The sequence below is a fragment of the Dermacentor albipictus genome, chromosome 4, assembly GCF_038994185.2.
Source record: "Dermacentor albipictus isolate Rhodes 1998 colony chromosome 4, USDA_Dalb.pri_finalv2, whole genome shotgun sequence".
Taxonomy (NCBI): domain Eukaryota; kingdom Metazoa; phylum Arthropoda; class Arachnida; order Ixodida; family Ixodidae; genus Dermacentor; species Dermacentor albipictus.
The window spans coordinates 45,110,945-45,126,780 of NC_091824.1; the positions used below are offsets into that span (position 1 = coordinate 45,110,945).

Below are 15,836 nucleotides of genomic sequence, written 5' to 3' on the forward strand. Positions count from 1 at the left end.
AACTCTCTATTAAAAAGGGGCACATATCTAAAAGCGTCTGTGTTGAGTGTTTGTATATATTCCTTGCTCCATGAATATGCAGAGCCTTGCTGCTTTTTGCGTCGTAGTCGCAATTTTCTTTTTTTTTTCAATGCCTAGGTTTATGACATTTTTCCATTGAGCAGAGTCAGAGTAAAACCCCTTAAACTTCGTAAAGTTGCGGCACGCTTTGAAGAATGCCGCCTCCTCCTCGCGCGCTCTGCCCGAGGCCGACGCCATGTCGCTATTGGCCTAAGAGCATCACGTGGGCTCTCGCGCCGGCTTCGTTTAAGAGTCGTGCTTCAGCGCCATCATCGCTTGAGAAGCGTCTACGCAGTGGGGAGGAGCGCATGTGGGCGCCGTTGCTACGCTCGAGCAATGTAGTGTTGAGGAGAGAGCGTGAGAGAGGAGAAACGAGTGAAGTCGGAGGAGGAGAGTGTCACTACTTTACGAAGGTTAAGGGGCTTTAAGTCAGACCACCTACGCACGTGACACTCTCTAGATATGTTAATCTTGCTTCCACTGAATCAGATTGTGTTTATACAATATATGCTTTACGAAAAAAAAAAAACTCTTCTATGACCAACTTCTGCTGGGCTCAGCCCTTAAGCTGTTGACTAATCAACAGATGTTATAACGCACATTCTCGACTAGACAGTAAGTGAAATCACTTGTTCTGAACATTGCTTATGCAATTTGTCTTATAACGTCCTTTTTCCATGAAGAAAAACGAATAAAAATACCCTTCTTTTTCTGCATCAGGTGGACATCTTTTTTCAGCTGAGATCCGATGCGGTAGAAAACCAATTTGCTCAATTTGTTAATTCGTCGTCACCAGCTTGAATGAAGTATGGATTAGTAGAAATGCAGGCATTGGTCGAATGCACAATTATTTCCGAAAAAAAAAAGTTCTTTTCTAACCTGTCGAAACTGTTTTAGTTCAGTGCAGCTATCGGTGTCAGTTGCATTCACTTTTTATATGAATGCTTCAAACAGCCCCATGCAGTAGACATGTGAAAATAATTTTTGCATGTAGAAAAGCTCTTTCGAATGCAACGGTCGGAATAGTGCGAAAGCTTCCAACCGGCATCTTAGAACACATTGAGGCCAGAAATTTCTATCTTGCTACAAGTAGCATCTCTCGCGTTGATGCCGCTTTCGGACATATCGTCGATTCTACGCGCGCGCAACCACACTGCCCACGACCCTCAAGCCGTGATTCCGATGTTCCAGAGCTGATGTTTATTCTGATTGCGCCATATTGAGCTTTTGGAGCAGTAGTTTCAGAATCCCACGTTGCGCTGACTTGTGACGACACGCATGCGCACCGCGTGAAGAGCAAGGGTTACTCTTGTTTGTCTTGTGTTGCTTCATTGCTCCCCTGCTTGACATGATTCTATGCTTGAGACAGGCAGAATTAAGCAACACAACACAAAATCTCAAACGAAGCTGAAAATATTTATTCCTATATTAATGGCGTGCCGATCTCGCCGACAAGAAACACCGGTGGTGGCGGAACGCGAAACGCTTGCGGTCCGACCAAAGAAACCTTCCGGCGGAAGGTGCAGCGCGCCATTGGCTAACGTCGATAGGGACGTCGTTCCTCTCTCGCAGCAGAGCACGCGCGCAGCAGTCTGTCTCCAACTTCGCATTGGGACGGCCACGCATCATTCTCCCGAGGAGTAGCTGGCCTACAAGCAACAGTGCCGAGAGCGGGAGTCGCGCCATCTCGCGAGCGTCGTGCCAACGCCTCAGCAGATAAGGCCCGCGATGCGAAGCGCAATGTCGGGCCTGATCTGACTTTGCTGGCTTCCAACACAGCCAGCAAAGTCCAGGAGGGTTTGCTAGAAAGCTTCCCTTTAACGAAAATGTGTGATTTTAATCACAGCACATCATCTCATGACATGCCGATAAGACAACGGTTGGTTGGTCTGCCTCATTGCACATGCTGAGCTTGGCGCTGATGCCACTACACTGATGCCAGTGCCTGCGCCAGCCAAACTCTCAACATTGGTGTCTTGTACCGGCCACCTATAGATTGCTTTGGGCAGCAAAATGTGACCCTTATCAATCCTGCAGTACTGATCACTGTAACCAATGGATTCCACTGAAGAGAAAACACTTTTGTCCTAAAAACGCTTTATTTGAAGCATAAAAATATTTGCGAATCGCTAAGATACACTTGTTCTTGCAGTTATATACAGCAGTGAGATTGGCACAGGTTGATGCAGCAGGTCCAAAGTATTCACACTCTTGATCGTCTGAAGAAGAAGCAAATGAGATATGAATAACAGAGCACAATTAACAAGTAAAGAAAACCATAGCACAGCTGATGTTTGTCTAGCCCAGCCCTGTGCACAATTCAACACATGTGCATAGTTTGAGTGAGTGCTCAAACAAGGTAAGTTAGTGCCAAATTCTAAAACCATACTGGCTTATTTTTTAGCTCTAGAATTCATAAAAAATTTTACAGCCAAGATACAGAAAGCAGGAGAGCAGTGGGAAAGGAGGAGAATAAAGGAGGTTGAGCAACCATTCCAGGGCCATTGCACAGGCATTGAGAAGAATAAGGGGTGTTTTTATAGACACAGAACTTCTTAAATATTGCGTGTAACATATAGCATAATTGTAGCTGTGAGCTGGACTACTCCAAGTGACGGCAATTACTCACACAAGAAATAAAAATGTATAACTAATTATTTAACAATATTTCACTAAATCTGTAAATTCAACATGTACCATAAATTAATAAATAAATTAGTGAAATTTTAATTATGCATTTCCATTTCTAATGCAAGAGATGTCTGCCTCTTCGAGTAATTCAGCTCAATGACTAGAACTAAGCTATCTGCCACAGGCAGGCTTTGAAAAATTCTGTATGGTCTAAAAAAAAAAAGAAGAAGCACAGTTCTGCACAACCGGCAAAGCATTGACTGTGATAGCAAATTGTTAGTAATATGAAGTAAGGTTAGCCCTTGTTATCAGCTGCATAAATTGCTGTAGCCATTTGCTTACTAGCTCAATTAGGCATGTTGTCACACGTGCACAGGCAAGCAAGAACACATCTCACTCTATGACCACGGACACTCGCTGTCAAACGCTAGCATGATGAAGAGCGGCAGCAGCGGGGAGCGAATGCCCCTTCCTGCTGCCTCTCACTTCAATGCAAACTAGGTGCGCGAGAACACAGCACACACGAAGCCATCAGCTATATCCATTTTGCTAGCCTTCGAACTCAGTGTAGATTGCCTCCAAGATGGGAAACGCAGAGCCATGCTCAGCCGCCGCAGCTGGAGTAGAAGAGGAAATGCACACTAACTTTCCCCTTCCACCGTAGCCCCCACCTCCTAGCACGTGCACATCTCCCCGCTCCTCACCTTGCACACGTGTGAAGGCTCACCCCCACCATGTGCACCCTCCCCACTTTCCTCCCTAGCAAGCGCGAGAAGACATCGCTGCACCAATCCACCACACATTTCGATTCACCCTCGCAAGCTTTCGCTCGCAGCTACAGCGGACGGCGCGCAGCCACGATTATATTTGGCATTGAAATAAAAACAGTCAATAGTAGTCAATAGAAATGGTCAATAGTCAATAATAGCCAATAGTAACATTTGGCATCTTGTGCTGCCATAAGCAGGCAGTGCAGGTAGCATCACAGTTTCTTTGTTGTATGCATTCGTCACAATCTTGCGCCGCAAACACTAGTCAATCGTGAACATTCACAGTCTGCTATTAACTTAGCACTGACGAACATCTTGAGTGTTCGGTACTTTTTCTTTATCGACATGCTCTAATTAACATTTCACAAGCCACAAGAGCTCAGTTAAAGCAAGGTACTTACTTTATCACAGAAGGATGTGCGTGACCTTCAACTGACACTGAGCACTGAAATAAAGAGAAAACGAAAGCAAGATGACAGACATGCAGTATAAGTAGCCAGACAAACAACAGAAAAAGAAATCAAGAGCTACAGTGTAGCAATAGCAACTTACACGAGCCGACACGTAGTCCTCGTCATCATCACGCGCTGCCCGTCCACTGCTTCGTTTCCTGAAATTAAAAAAAAAGAAAGTACATCTGTCAGAAATGGAGCTCCTAAAGATTGCGCGAGCACACGTAGAAAGAAGTGAAGTTTGTAGGTGCTTACTTCTGACTGATTACACCTGAAAAAAGGCATAGACAATTGTACACCGCATTAGGCAAGCAACAACACTTCAGCGGGTTCATTTGCAAGTTACATTGGGCACAAGCACAACGAACCACAGAAGTTCTTGGAGGGGAGAGGCTGCAACTAAATGAATATTCTAGCAGCTGGCTCTGGCATCCTTGCACTGAGTTATAGTGCAGCATCTGTCTCAAATTATATAGAGGCTCTGTCATTTAGTTCCAGAATGAAAACATACTGTGTGAGAAAATTTTGTTTTCTCATGGCTCTCTTACTCCATGTACTTTTGCAGTGAAGAGCATATTGAAACATACTTATTTATTGTAAATTATACATTGTATATAAAATCAATGACAGATTCATGGTGTAATTTCTGCAGTGCAAAGCATTGAACTGCAGTAAAGAAAGGTAAAACGGACAAAGGAATAACAAGAGAAAGACAAAGACAAGCGCTGTGTTTGTCCTTCGCTTGTTATTCCTTCATATTTTTCACCTTTTTATTCTGCGCTTCAGTGCTTTATGCTACATAAATTACACCATGAACTTAAACCAACTCGCCCACATTGTTATTCATACACAGATTTTTTTCGGGCATGCCCAATAATTCAGACCCCTTTGCGGCACTGTCACGTACCCCATTGAGCTAATGTATAATGATGTCTGAAATTTTGGATGCTGAAACCCTTTGCCATCCGATTTTCCGGACTTTATGCAACAACCAGAGGTGCTAAACGGCATTAGTCTAAGCCACCACCACCATAATGATGGGCTTGCAGCCTTGAACCTGCGCTCTCGCATGCCAATCAGCTGGTGGCCATAGCCACCATGGCATCGCTAGGCCTAGCTGCTTCGACATTTGCTACCATGCTTCCCGCGGTGTTTTTCATTGAAATAATTCGCCACTGTCAGTAATGGAGACAACTCCGCCTTTGTCATCTTCATTGATGGCTTCAAAATATGGCAAAGATCAAACGTTATATCATGCCGGTTCCCAAAAGTATGCTTCGCCGCAATGCAGCGGTGCTACGCGGCCAAGCATAGGCAGTGTATTGTCTTCAAGCATACCAAGCGTGGAAAGGGGCCACTGTCACGGAACACAGTATGTATCATACGTATTCCACATTATGCACTCGTGCGCCCACCACCTCCTGTCACAGTACGAGTACCAATACGCCTTTAGAGCTATGTCGGACGTGCCTGTGGGCATTTGAGACTTTGGAGGCATGCACTCATTTTCGTACTGCCCTATTTTTCAGACGTTTTTGCGGCCCTAAGTAGTTCGAAAACTCGAACATTGACTGCACATATATTATATATGCAGTAAAGCCATGTTTAAACAAAGGTGGCAGCAACACAATGAACACCCACTGTCACTGGCAACAATGGGTGGTGTCCAAATCCACGTACCAGCGACGGCTCTCTCTCCAGGTAACAAAAGCTGATCTCAAAGGCCATGTTTTTGCTAAATGTATACGCTGGAAGCAACTGAGGAGCCGGAAACACATCAGAGACGTCATGTTTGAAACGTCATCTATACCACAGCTTGTCAAAGGCTTTGAAGTGAGCCTTCGTTGGTGCTTACAGGTGTCATCAGGGATGTGCATACGTATGGTCACATACATTCCTTGCCGCAGTTGCTGCTTTTCTTTTTTTTCTTAAAGGGACCCTGAAACAATTCTGACAATTGTGTCCACAAGAAACAGATTTAAAAGTCCTGTGCATAAAGCGCGGAATCATAATGTTTTAAGATCTGGAAAAAGAAAGCGTTATGAAGGCAATTACAGCGTTACAATTGAACATGCTTTACGTGTGAAAAAGTCCGTGAAAAAGTAGTCATCTTGAGTTAGACATTGGTGTAGTGTATGGCCTCTCATGCAGAAAGTATGGGTTCAATTGCCGATGACAACCTACTTTTCCCCCCTCTTCCGTGTATGTTTTTTTTAGGTTTTAGAATAGAGGAAGTGATATAAATAGCCCATTTCATCATATTCACAAGCTAGTGGCAGCACCTTCCTTTTTTGCTGACAGCTACAAAGAAACTTTACCAGTACATTATAGAAACAATCGTAAATGTATGTATTATTAGATATCTATATGTCATCAGGCAATTACCAAACCAAACTAACACAGGAAATAACCACTTCGTAGTTTGTACATTGCCGCTTAACGCACGTAATGCCCGTGGCGGCATCCATCCCTTTTCCCTTCATGTTGCGCAAGCCAGCAAACAGTGCTGCAGAGTGTCCATGCATATTTGCCATGCAGTGAAGCCTATCAAAAGTAAGAAGAGGGCACTGTCACAGGGCCCCTGCTAGTGCGTATGGCTACCCGACAATCTCAGCTCGACTGTCCACACTGTACTGCTTCTTCATGCACCTGGACAACACCAGCCACCAAGTGGAAGCTTCTATGTCGGCTACTAATCTGGCTAAGTGCCTAAAAACATGATTTCCAAACTACAAATTTGACCGTGTAGCAAGCTTGGCAATGTTTCTAGACCTTCATTCTAAAGTAGCCGAGTACCACCCACCAGATGCTTCAGTGGTAAACTGGCTAAAAAATCTGGCTTTAGAAGAAGCAAGGAAAATTTAATTGCCAAGGAACCCAGATACATCTTCAACAACGAAACTTGCTAAGAGACTCCTTCCATGCCAGCATAGTTAAAAGACCTTAATAGGCTCATCAACCAGCAACAATTTTCATTGCCACAAGCACTGGTTGAAAGACATGCATGATGAAATTTTGGGCCAAAAGGATGGTCCATGCGAGTGGTGGTGTAAGCATGGTGCCCACTGTTGACTCGGCTTGCAAAGAGACACCTGCCAATACCCGACACTAATGCGTCCAGTGGGCAGCTCTTTCCGGTGTCTGAAGAAAATGTGACATGCCGGAGGACGTTGCTGCTCCCCAAACATGTTGAGCAGCTGTCCTTCCTTCGTGACAACATTAAATAACCGTAGTTATGATACTGTCAAGCAAAAGCTTTTGCACTAGAGAATTTTGTTGACCACAAAGCACAGTTTTGCTGTACATGCTGTGCAATAATATAGCTTCTATATTTTTTCATACCTGTGGTTGGTTAAAAAAAAGTTGCATTCTTGCAAATCCAATAGTGTATTCACATTCGAAAAAATATTTTATTGATTTGCACTTGATTTCGGTTATTTGAATTTGCTTTGAAACTGAAAATTTGATATTTGTAGCCTCTAAAAATTTCCCCATAGTTGGCAGCACTCTAAACAGGTGATGCCCCAGGAGCCAGTGTTTCAAAAAGAGGACTTTTTTTGTGAGGCGAGCAACTGCTTTCCTTAATGGCTTTACTCAATCCTCACCACTACAACCCTAATGGGGAAGAAAAAAATTCCAGAGGTACTTAGTTATTCTTACGTATATAACATGAAGGCACTGCATGATGCTTAGTCATTATGGCACAACACAAGGTCGTGGGTTCGAGTGCCTTAATTACCTCAACCTTATTTTACTCTGCCTTAATTAACCTCACCTTAAGCTCAAGGGTTTGTAGCCTTTTTGCACCATCGTGTGGTCATGCTGACGAAGACAATGCCAGATTCTCCACCTCATGAGCCATTTAATGCTTTCACATCAAAATAATGTGGTACATAGAGCAGGATGAGGGAAATCGAAATGTAAAAAGAAAGAGGGGGGGGGGTAGACTGTTGTGATGACGAGGAAGTGGGAGAGGGGTTGTGCTGCAGGTTCTTCCAAATAGGAGAATAAAAAAATTAAAAAGAATCTTCACACAAATGCAGGCGTTCAAGTATTAAAGCAGTGGCCCAGCCTAATAGAAAATTTGATCTAAGACTGAATAGGCTCTGGAGAGTTGAACTTTTCAAAGCCCCCCTCTGGACAAACTCTTCTAAGCCATAATAAACCGCTCAACAATTTGGCACATCTTGCTAGCACGCGCAATTCACTTTTGATGTTCTTGAAATACTGGTGTGGGTTAAGTGCTACAAAACTCGGTTATCTAAATGTTCAGCGGGCGTGTACCTGGCAACAGTTTGCAAGCCTCATTTTCCACCCACTTATCGCCTACCACTAAAGATGTGCTTCAGGCAGGGACATGAATGTACATACACGTGCACGCACACATGTAAATGGTCACAAACACATTCATGTAGGCGCAGTTGAACAAACCTGAGCTGACTTGAAGTTGGCGACAAATGCTTCACTGTCTCCACCTCGCTGAAGACCACTTGGGCCCCGCCGGTCATGGAAGGGATGACATCTCCCTAACGATTCAAACGAAAAGAAAACAGGCATTTTCACAAGCTGCTGGAGGTTACTAGGAGTGGTATCAGTGAAAAGCCAAGGTGTGGTAAACAATTCACTCTGCCACTTAGCAGTTCACTACTTGTGCCAGGACTAGAATCAACTTTAGTCTGGAATAGTGAAGTGAATTGAGTAAATCATGCATGTCTAGCAGGAATTAGTTATGCGATAAGTTGGTAACAAACTTAAGCAAAATCTTGTGAGATAGCTTTCAATATCTTGTGATACTGAAAGATGAAAGATAGGAAAATTGCACTACTATTGCTGTTGTAATAAAGCAGCTTACACTGCCAACACAGCTCTCTAACATAACAATACTCGCATGAGCTAAAGTATAAAGACCTGTTATGAATAAATCGTAACAAAACAGCACACCCTAAGCATGCATTTGCAATGCCTTGTAGGCAGCACCAAAATGACATGATGCTTACAAGGCAAAATCACCATTGTATTTACGTACTACAGTTGAGCCGGGATATGTCAAACCCTGGTATACCAAATTTTTGTCTATATCGAACAGTTGTAACATCTTGGAAATCCCAGGCAAAAGTATAGCACTGTACTATGTGTGCATTGAACTCCTGCTCACCGCCACATTTGGTACGTCGAACACTGCGCAATGCCACGGCCCCTGAAAAAGTGCTAATCTCCTATGCTACCACTTCTTTGTGAAATACTATTTACCCCTTAAGGATGGAAGACAAGCTCAGCCTGTCAAGTGCAAACTTGCAAAAAAGGATGAACAATGAGACCGCTCACCCAGCACCTTTCTTTTTCTGCTTTTCGTGCCGGCCTGAAGATAATTTGAGTTCCTTTATTGCTTCATGCTTCTTGCAGATGGCGTGCTTTATTTTGTGCTTGTTGTATATAACATCAGACAGTGCAAGCATATGTTGAAGAGTGAAGTTAGGTGCATACACCAACTAGTGTGCGGTGAGGCCCACCTTTGCTACATTGTAAACTTTTTCCTAGTTAAGTTCACCTTTCTGACAGAAATCTTTCGCATTGTTTTGCTTTATGTGATCATCAGAATCATTTGCATGACAAAAAAAAACACAAGCAATTCTATCTTTTTTGCAAGTTTTTTTTGTCTTTAATTTTATTTTTTATCATCCTTAAAGTGCGTCTCACCAGGTCTGGCCATTTTGAGCTGTCAAGCGCAGTGCGTGCATTGAGCGCTACCGATCGTGTCTGCTAAGTATTACATCCCTATGCGCCATGGAAGGAGCATAAATTTAAAAACAAACGCTATTTGCTCTTCTCCTTGCGGGCAATGCGTTCCCAGCTGGAGAGGCGACGTATATTGCGCAAGCACGCCTGGGCACATGGCATCGCTGCGACATAACTCATAGCAACACGTGATTGAGAATTATTCAAGGCAACAGCAGTTATTTGTTCGATGTGTTGCTTAAGTAGACGAATTAAAGTTTAGAGAAATAATAAAACCAACAAACCAAACGTCTGCGTGTCTTTCTTTTTACAGTTTAACCTTCCAATGATGAAATCGGCGGGGAATGCACAAAATATTCGCTTGCACAAGCATTTCGTTCTTGCAAAAGGAGACGGCACTGATAGGTAATGCATCACAGAACGAAACTTTACTGTCAAAATTCCATTGGCCTACTTTGGCAAGCTTGCGAGGATATATAACCGCATTGCCGACAGTACAAAGTGCGCCGCATGCGTCGATCAGCAGTGGCAGTACTGCCGTGGAGCGGTATTCTCAGTCAATTGCTTTCGGCGATACTATCATTTTTGCAAGGTTTTGCGCAGCTCGGCACCGGACACTGAGCAACAGTGCTCCCCGCATGCAGCAGTATTTCTGCAGCGCATGCTGTCACCCGTAGGTGTCGACACGTCTGGTGTTGAGAGTGAAAGTGACCATATCCCGTATACTCAAAGACAATCGATCGAGATTACGGCCCCCTTCGCACAAATCCATGTCTGGTGCCGAATCCGCACACAATGCCTGTCGGGGAGGAACCAAAACCAGCATTCTTGAAGCAAGGAATGCGTATCGCCAGGCGATCGCTCAATCCCGCCCCGATGCATGGCACTCCAAACTGCAACCGCCACATAAAGCGCCATAAACAATTCCATGTCGATGGGACGTGGAGTTCCTGTTTTTTCTGCATTTTTCTTGCCGAGGTGCACATTACGCACTGCCCTAGGTATGCTAAAATCATCCTCGCTTGTCAGTAGCAACATGCATACAGCTTCAAATGGGTGATCAACTAACAAGATGGCAGCCATGACGTGTTTCCAACGCACGCGATCGCTTCTGGCAGTTGGCTGTTTTTGTAGACAAAAATGGCAGCGCCCATGCAAGTGTAATGTGGTGGTATTTTAAGCAATTTTAGGGCAAAGCGATCACATTTGAGCACAATTTGGAGCCTGCTAGCCTTGCGCGAGTAGGTAATAAGCGGGGTTACATTCCGGAAAATTTGATTGATGCGGGATTGTAGTACACCGACATTCTGTTGTTGAGAGGTACAAATGCATTGAATCAAATGGGCATTCGTCAGGGATATGAAAACATTTTGTTGTCACGAGAATTTTGTAGACACAGGATTTCGTTATTGCGGGTTTCTCTTGTACTTCATACCCTAGCAAGTGAGATGTACTTCCGTTTCATCTGCTTGTTCCCACATCGTGAAATCGCACAATCATGCTCTGTGATCCGCTTGCATATGCCTCCATGTTTGTGTAGCACTGACTTACATCGCTAGTTAGGTGTTCTTGTGCATAGCATGCTAAATTGTGTGCTGCGCAATACAAGACAAACGCGATAGTTTGCGCAAGAGACCGTGAGCAAATAATGACTATCTCAAGAAACCCTCAATTATATGGCTATTAAGAGTTCGGTCGGCCTCTGTTTAAGTTCCAGAGTATGAATATTTGGTCAACTTGGAGACTGTGCTGTAGTCTGCCTGTAGCGACAGCCATGACAATGGTCAAAATACAGACTGACCAGGTCACATGCAAGCATATGTGCACGCGTACAGCAACGCATTTACCAGATCTTCTGGTCGCGTGTGGAAAAAAAAATTGCAGTTTTGCTCAAAAAGTGAAGCATTGATTGCGACAAAAAAATTAGTAGACAGCTATACGAAGTAAGGATAGTAGTTTTATTGGCCATATAAACATGTAAATATTCGCTTACTTACTAAATTAACAAGCGTGATGCCTCACACATGCAAGCAAACATGAACACATCTCAATCGATGAGTGCAGAGACTAGCTGCCATAACGCTGGAGTGAGGAAGTGAGGCAGCAGCAGCGAGCAAATAGACCTTGCTGCCTCTCGCTTCAACTTGAACCAAGTGGTGAAAACACAGCACATACGAAGCTATCAGGACTCGGTGCGCACTCTGTCCCTATCGCAGATCGCATTTAAGCTAGGGCCTGCACGGCCACGCCATATGCAATAGCTGCCAGAGTATACCTCTCCTCCTTCCTTTCTCCTGGGTGTCTTGTGCATGATGAAGGTGCGCTTCCTCCCTGCTTTTCTCCCTTGCGCGAGGCAAGATTGAGCCGCGATCGTCGGTTCACTCTCGCACGCTTTCACTGGCATTAGCATGCATTTGCTGGCATAACACTGGCGCCGTGGCAACACCGTTACCGCCTTTGGACTTTATATGGAATATCACGGCGACGGCAGAAATGTGCCTTTAGTGCGCACATAATTTCTATCCAATAAAACTTATTTTCTGGTGAATTCGATATTTCTGACTCCATTAATTCAGTCCTGTTAGGCAGTCCGCCCCAATTCCAAATGATTGCTCAACGACTGCATTGCACCTTTCAATATTGCACTTCATACTGTGCACAGTACAGCATGCAATAGTCAGCAACCAGTAATGCAGCATGCTTCCAGAAGCACTTCTGAATGTTCTGCATTTAATGATTTACCAAAGTCACATGCCATAATCGATGACGTTGCAGACATTTGTAGCAATGCCGACACATCTTCAGTCTGACGTCATTGTTCTTTCACGAAAAGAGCAAGCCTTTCTTCCTGGAAGGCTGCATAAGCGGCTGTTTCAGTTTTCAGCAGTTTTCACAGCGTGCACCCTTTCAGACAAATTGCCTGTGCATGGACACTACACTTGTCTCCAAGACCCAAGACTTACAAAGGGCCCTTTATTCTCAACTAGAATATCAGCTACATTCTTTTGCTCTCTAATCCACATTGCCCTCTTCTTGGCCCTTGATGTTGCACCTACCACTTTCAATTTTGTTCCTTGTCATGTGGTTCTTAGTTTCTTTGTTGTGCTCAAAGGAAAGATGAGTTCGATACCAGTAGGCTTAGAGTGGCGGGGGTTGCACTGTCCCTTACCTTGTAGAGCTGTTCTTCCACGTCACCACCTGCGTCCTGTTCCTGGTGCAAGAGTGCGTACTTGGACGCCCCCTTGGTGACATCCTTCACACCCAGCTTGCCCACCGACTTCTTCTTCTTCATCACCGGCTGCATCACCGAGCCTGCACCCAAAGATTGCTCAATTAGTCAACCAGAGAAGACTTGGCACAAGCACGACAAAACACAACACTGCTTTCAAGGAAAGCAATTTCGATCACCGTAATTTCTTCTGCTAACGCTGATGCAAGTCATGACAGAGACAAGAAAGACTGCGGGCCTTGTTTATAGGTGTGTGTGCATGAGCATTAGGTTAGCGTTGAACATCATCATTAAAAAGAACATCAGCTTTTTTTTTTCCAGAGATAATTCAGCAGCAGCAAGTTTTACACAAAACCTATCACAGCAATCACCAATCACCTATATCTTGTGCCAGCAGACACCATTCTATGCCGGCAAATCATGGCAATACTGCTTGTGGTGAACTTTGACATTTACAGCCATAGCTATCACTGAAGCTTTCTAACCACATTTGCAGCAGCTCTGAAGGGGCAGGACTTTTTAAATAATGAATGTCGTTACACTGAAGTCTGTTGCATAGTGCTTAAATTCAACGAGATCAGGAAACGACATTATCTGAGCGATCTCACTCAATCTTTCATTTCACTGTGCATTTTAAACCTGGACTCTTTGTAGTTAAACTGCAGTGAAGATATCGATGTAGTTATACTATAACTTCAACTACCCAGTAATGATGGTAACAACAATAACACTTTACAAGCAAGAAATGCTAGCTTTTTCTGGCCTGGAAGAAGTGCAAGAAAGGTACTCATCATGGTTCCGTTTGCACCCCCAATGTAAAGTTCAATGCTCATGCCCACGCCTGTACACTATAGGTATGACAAACAGCTGTGAATTTTCAGTCCCTTAAAGTTGCTTGGCTGTACCCATTTTCCACCTTTTTTTCTACCATCTCTAGAAGTAGCCTCCATCTGACATCAACTACAAATCACACGAAGTTATTCACACCTTACAATGACTGTTCTCCGTATAATGTTAATTAAAAAAAATTAAAATTAAGAATTAGAAGTTAAAATTAAAAATTAATTTCTTATATAAAATTGAAATATTTAAATCAATAAGTCACTTCATATACATTTTTCCCCCTGCTTACCTACATCGCTATCTCATCCAATTTGTTTAGAAGAATGACATAACGTTAAAGTTAGCTGACCCGCATAGACACACTCGTAAATCTACACATGCATAAGAGCTTCAGAATCTTGTCTTTTAAATTTAATTTCTAATACAGTCCTCAAATAGACAAATGTCTTTATTTAATATGATGAGCAAAACGAGAACAAGGTGAAAGCAGGAGCCAACGTTTCGACAAATGGACTTGTCTCATTCAACGCCTTGAAGAAGACAAGTCCACTTGTCGAAACGTTGGTTCCTGCTTTGACCTTATTCTCGTTTTGCTCATCGTCTTGAATTTCCATCTTCCGCATTCCCTGTGCTTTCCCTGGACTCATTTAATATAGCCATAGATAGTTAAGACTGGTTTGCATAAGTTTAATTCAACAACGGATGTTTCAATGCCCAATGAACACTCCCTGTGCTTTCTGCAAACTAAACATTTTGAGCATTTCTGGATGCCACAATTATAGTTCCAAATTTTTGGTTTTACCTAAATCATGCCCAAAACATTTTTTTTTCAAGTAATGAAAACCGCAAAAAAAACCTTGTTTTAGATTTCTTGTCTAAAAAATATTTTCACCAGATCAGTGCTACACCATTTTGTCAATGCAGCCAACGAGCATATTCGAGCAGAAAAGCAATGGGCTGCCAAAATACTGTGCTATCTCAACAAGTGTGGCAGCAGCTTATAAAATGCGGCGACTTACGTCCACCACAATGTTAATCCTTTTATATCCACTGCTGGCAAATGGTCATTAGTATGTGTGAAGTTTAAAAGTATTTTAATTGTGTAAAAGAATCCTACTATGGGCCAAATTCACTTCTGGATCGTTCCTCCTCAATTAATTTAGTCAACAGTGTGGTAATGAACATAGACAGCAGCTTTAATCAGAGCAAAGGCTTTCTGTAATTCATCATTTCCTTGTGCTTAGCATAATGAAGCAAACAAGCAAAAATAGAACTATTACTACTATTTTGAGCAAATAGTGGAAATTCAGGACTGTATTAGCCTGCTATTTACTTTCCCAGCCAAATATTTAGTGACCCCAGTACTAGTACAGTGGAACCTCATTGATGCAATCCCATTTAGTACGATTTCATGGCACCAACGTTTCAAGAAAACAAAAAATGACCCGATGCAGATAAGTTCCTGCTTTAGTGGTTCCCAGAAAACACAATCTTTCGACACCAATGTTCAGTATATCGCCAAAATGCGATCATACGATACGTTTTCTGGCTGCTAAATCCCATGTAAACAAGAAAAGTTGCAAGGCACACGTGATTGAGAGCAGTAGGCACCTGCAACGACAGCTTCCCAGTAGTTATTGCCCACCCATGTCCTTTGAAAGTGCCACGGTACCAGCGAATCTCCACGGATCATCGCACGTCGCCATTCACAGCTACTGCCTTCAACCCACTGCGATAAGCATCTTCACTTATCTGTCTTGCAGCACGTGTGGCTTTTAATAGGCTATAGCCCAATAGTGCTTTTAATAGGCTATAACCCAAATGCATGCAGTACCCTGCTGCGGGTGGCGCAAAGTGAGTATCATGTTTCGATCTGACGGTATCGTGGTGATGTATTCCAGCATTGTGCACCAGCTCAATTTCATTTTGGTTTCCTATCACCGTCTTAAAATGACAATGCACATCTTGCGCCGCCTGGGCCCCACGAGTGCAATGCACATCAGCGTCTCACGCCGCAACGATTCTTGCAGAGTGGACATGTCAAAACTTCCTACCGAAATGCTCCACCTCAAGAAGCTGCTGACCCAGGCTGAATTCAACGCAAGCTTGTCGAAG

At 43.5% G+C, this 15,836-nt stretch overlaps 1 protein-coding gene across 5 annotated transcripts in view; it reads right to left on the minus strand.

Moving 5' to 3' along the window:
- Positions 1 to 2,140: 2,140 nt before the first annotated feature.
- Positions 2,141 to 15,836, minus strand: part of pav (kinesin family member pavarotti) — a 67,678-nt gene continuing 53,982 nt past the window's right edge. For 4 of the 5 annotated variants that reach the window (XM_065438822.2, XM_065438821.2, XM_065438823.2 and 1 more), the window contains 5 exons: positions 12,819 to 12,961; positions 8,345 to 8,439; positions 4,014 to 4,071; positions 3,863 to 3,906; positions 2,141 to 2,279 (listed from right to left, as the gene is read on the minus strand). In XM_065438822.2, the coding sequence (XP_065294894.1) occupies positions 2,264 to 2,279; positions 3,863 to 3,906; positions 4,014 to 4,071; positions 8,345 to 8,439; positions 12,819 to 12,961 (356 nt within the window). In that variant the 3' untranslated portion in view covers positions 2,141 to 2,263. Of the gene's footprint in view, positions 2,280 to 3,862; positions 3,907 to 4,013; positions 4,072 to 4,168; positions 4,185 to 8,344; positions 8,440 to 12,818; positions 12,962 to 15,836 lie in introns of all 5 variants that reach the window. The other variant, XR_010565912.2, reaches the window with a different exon arrangement.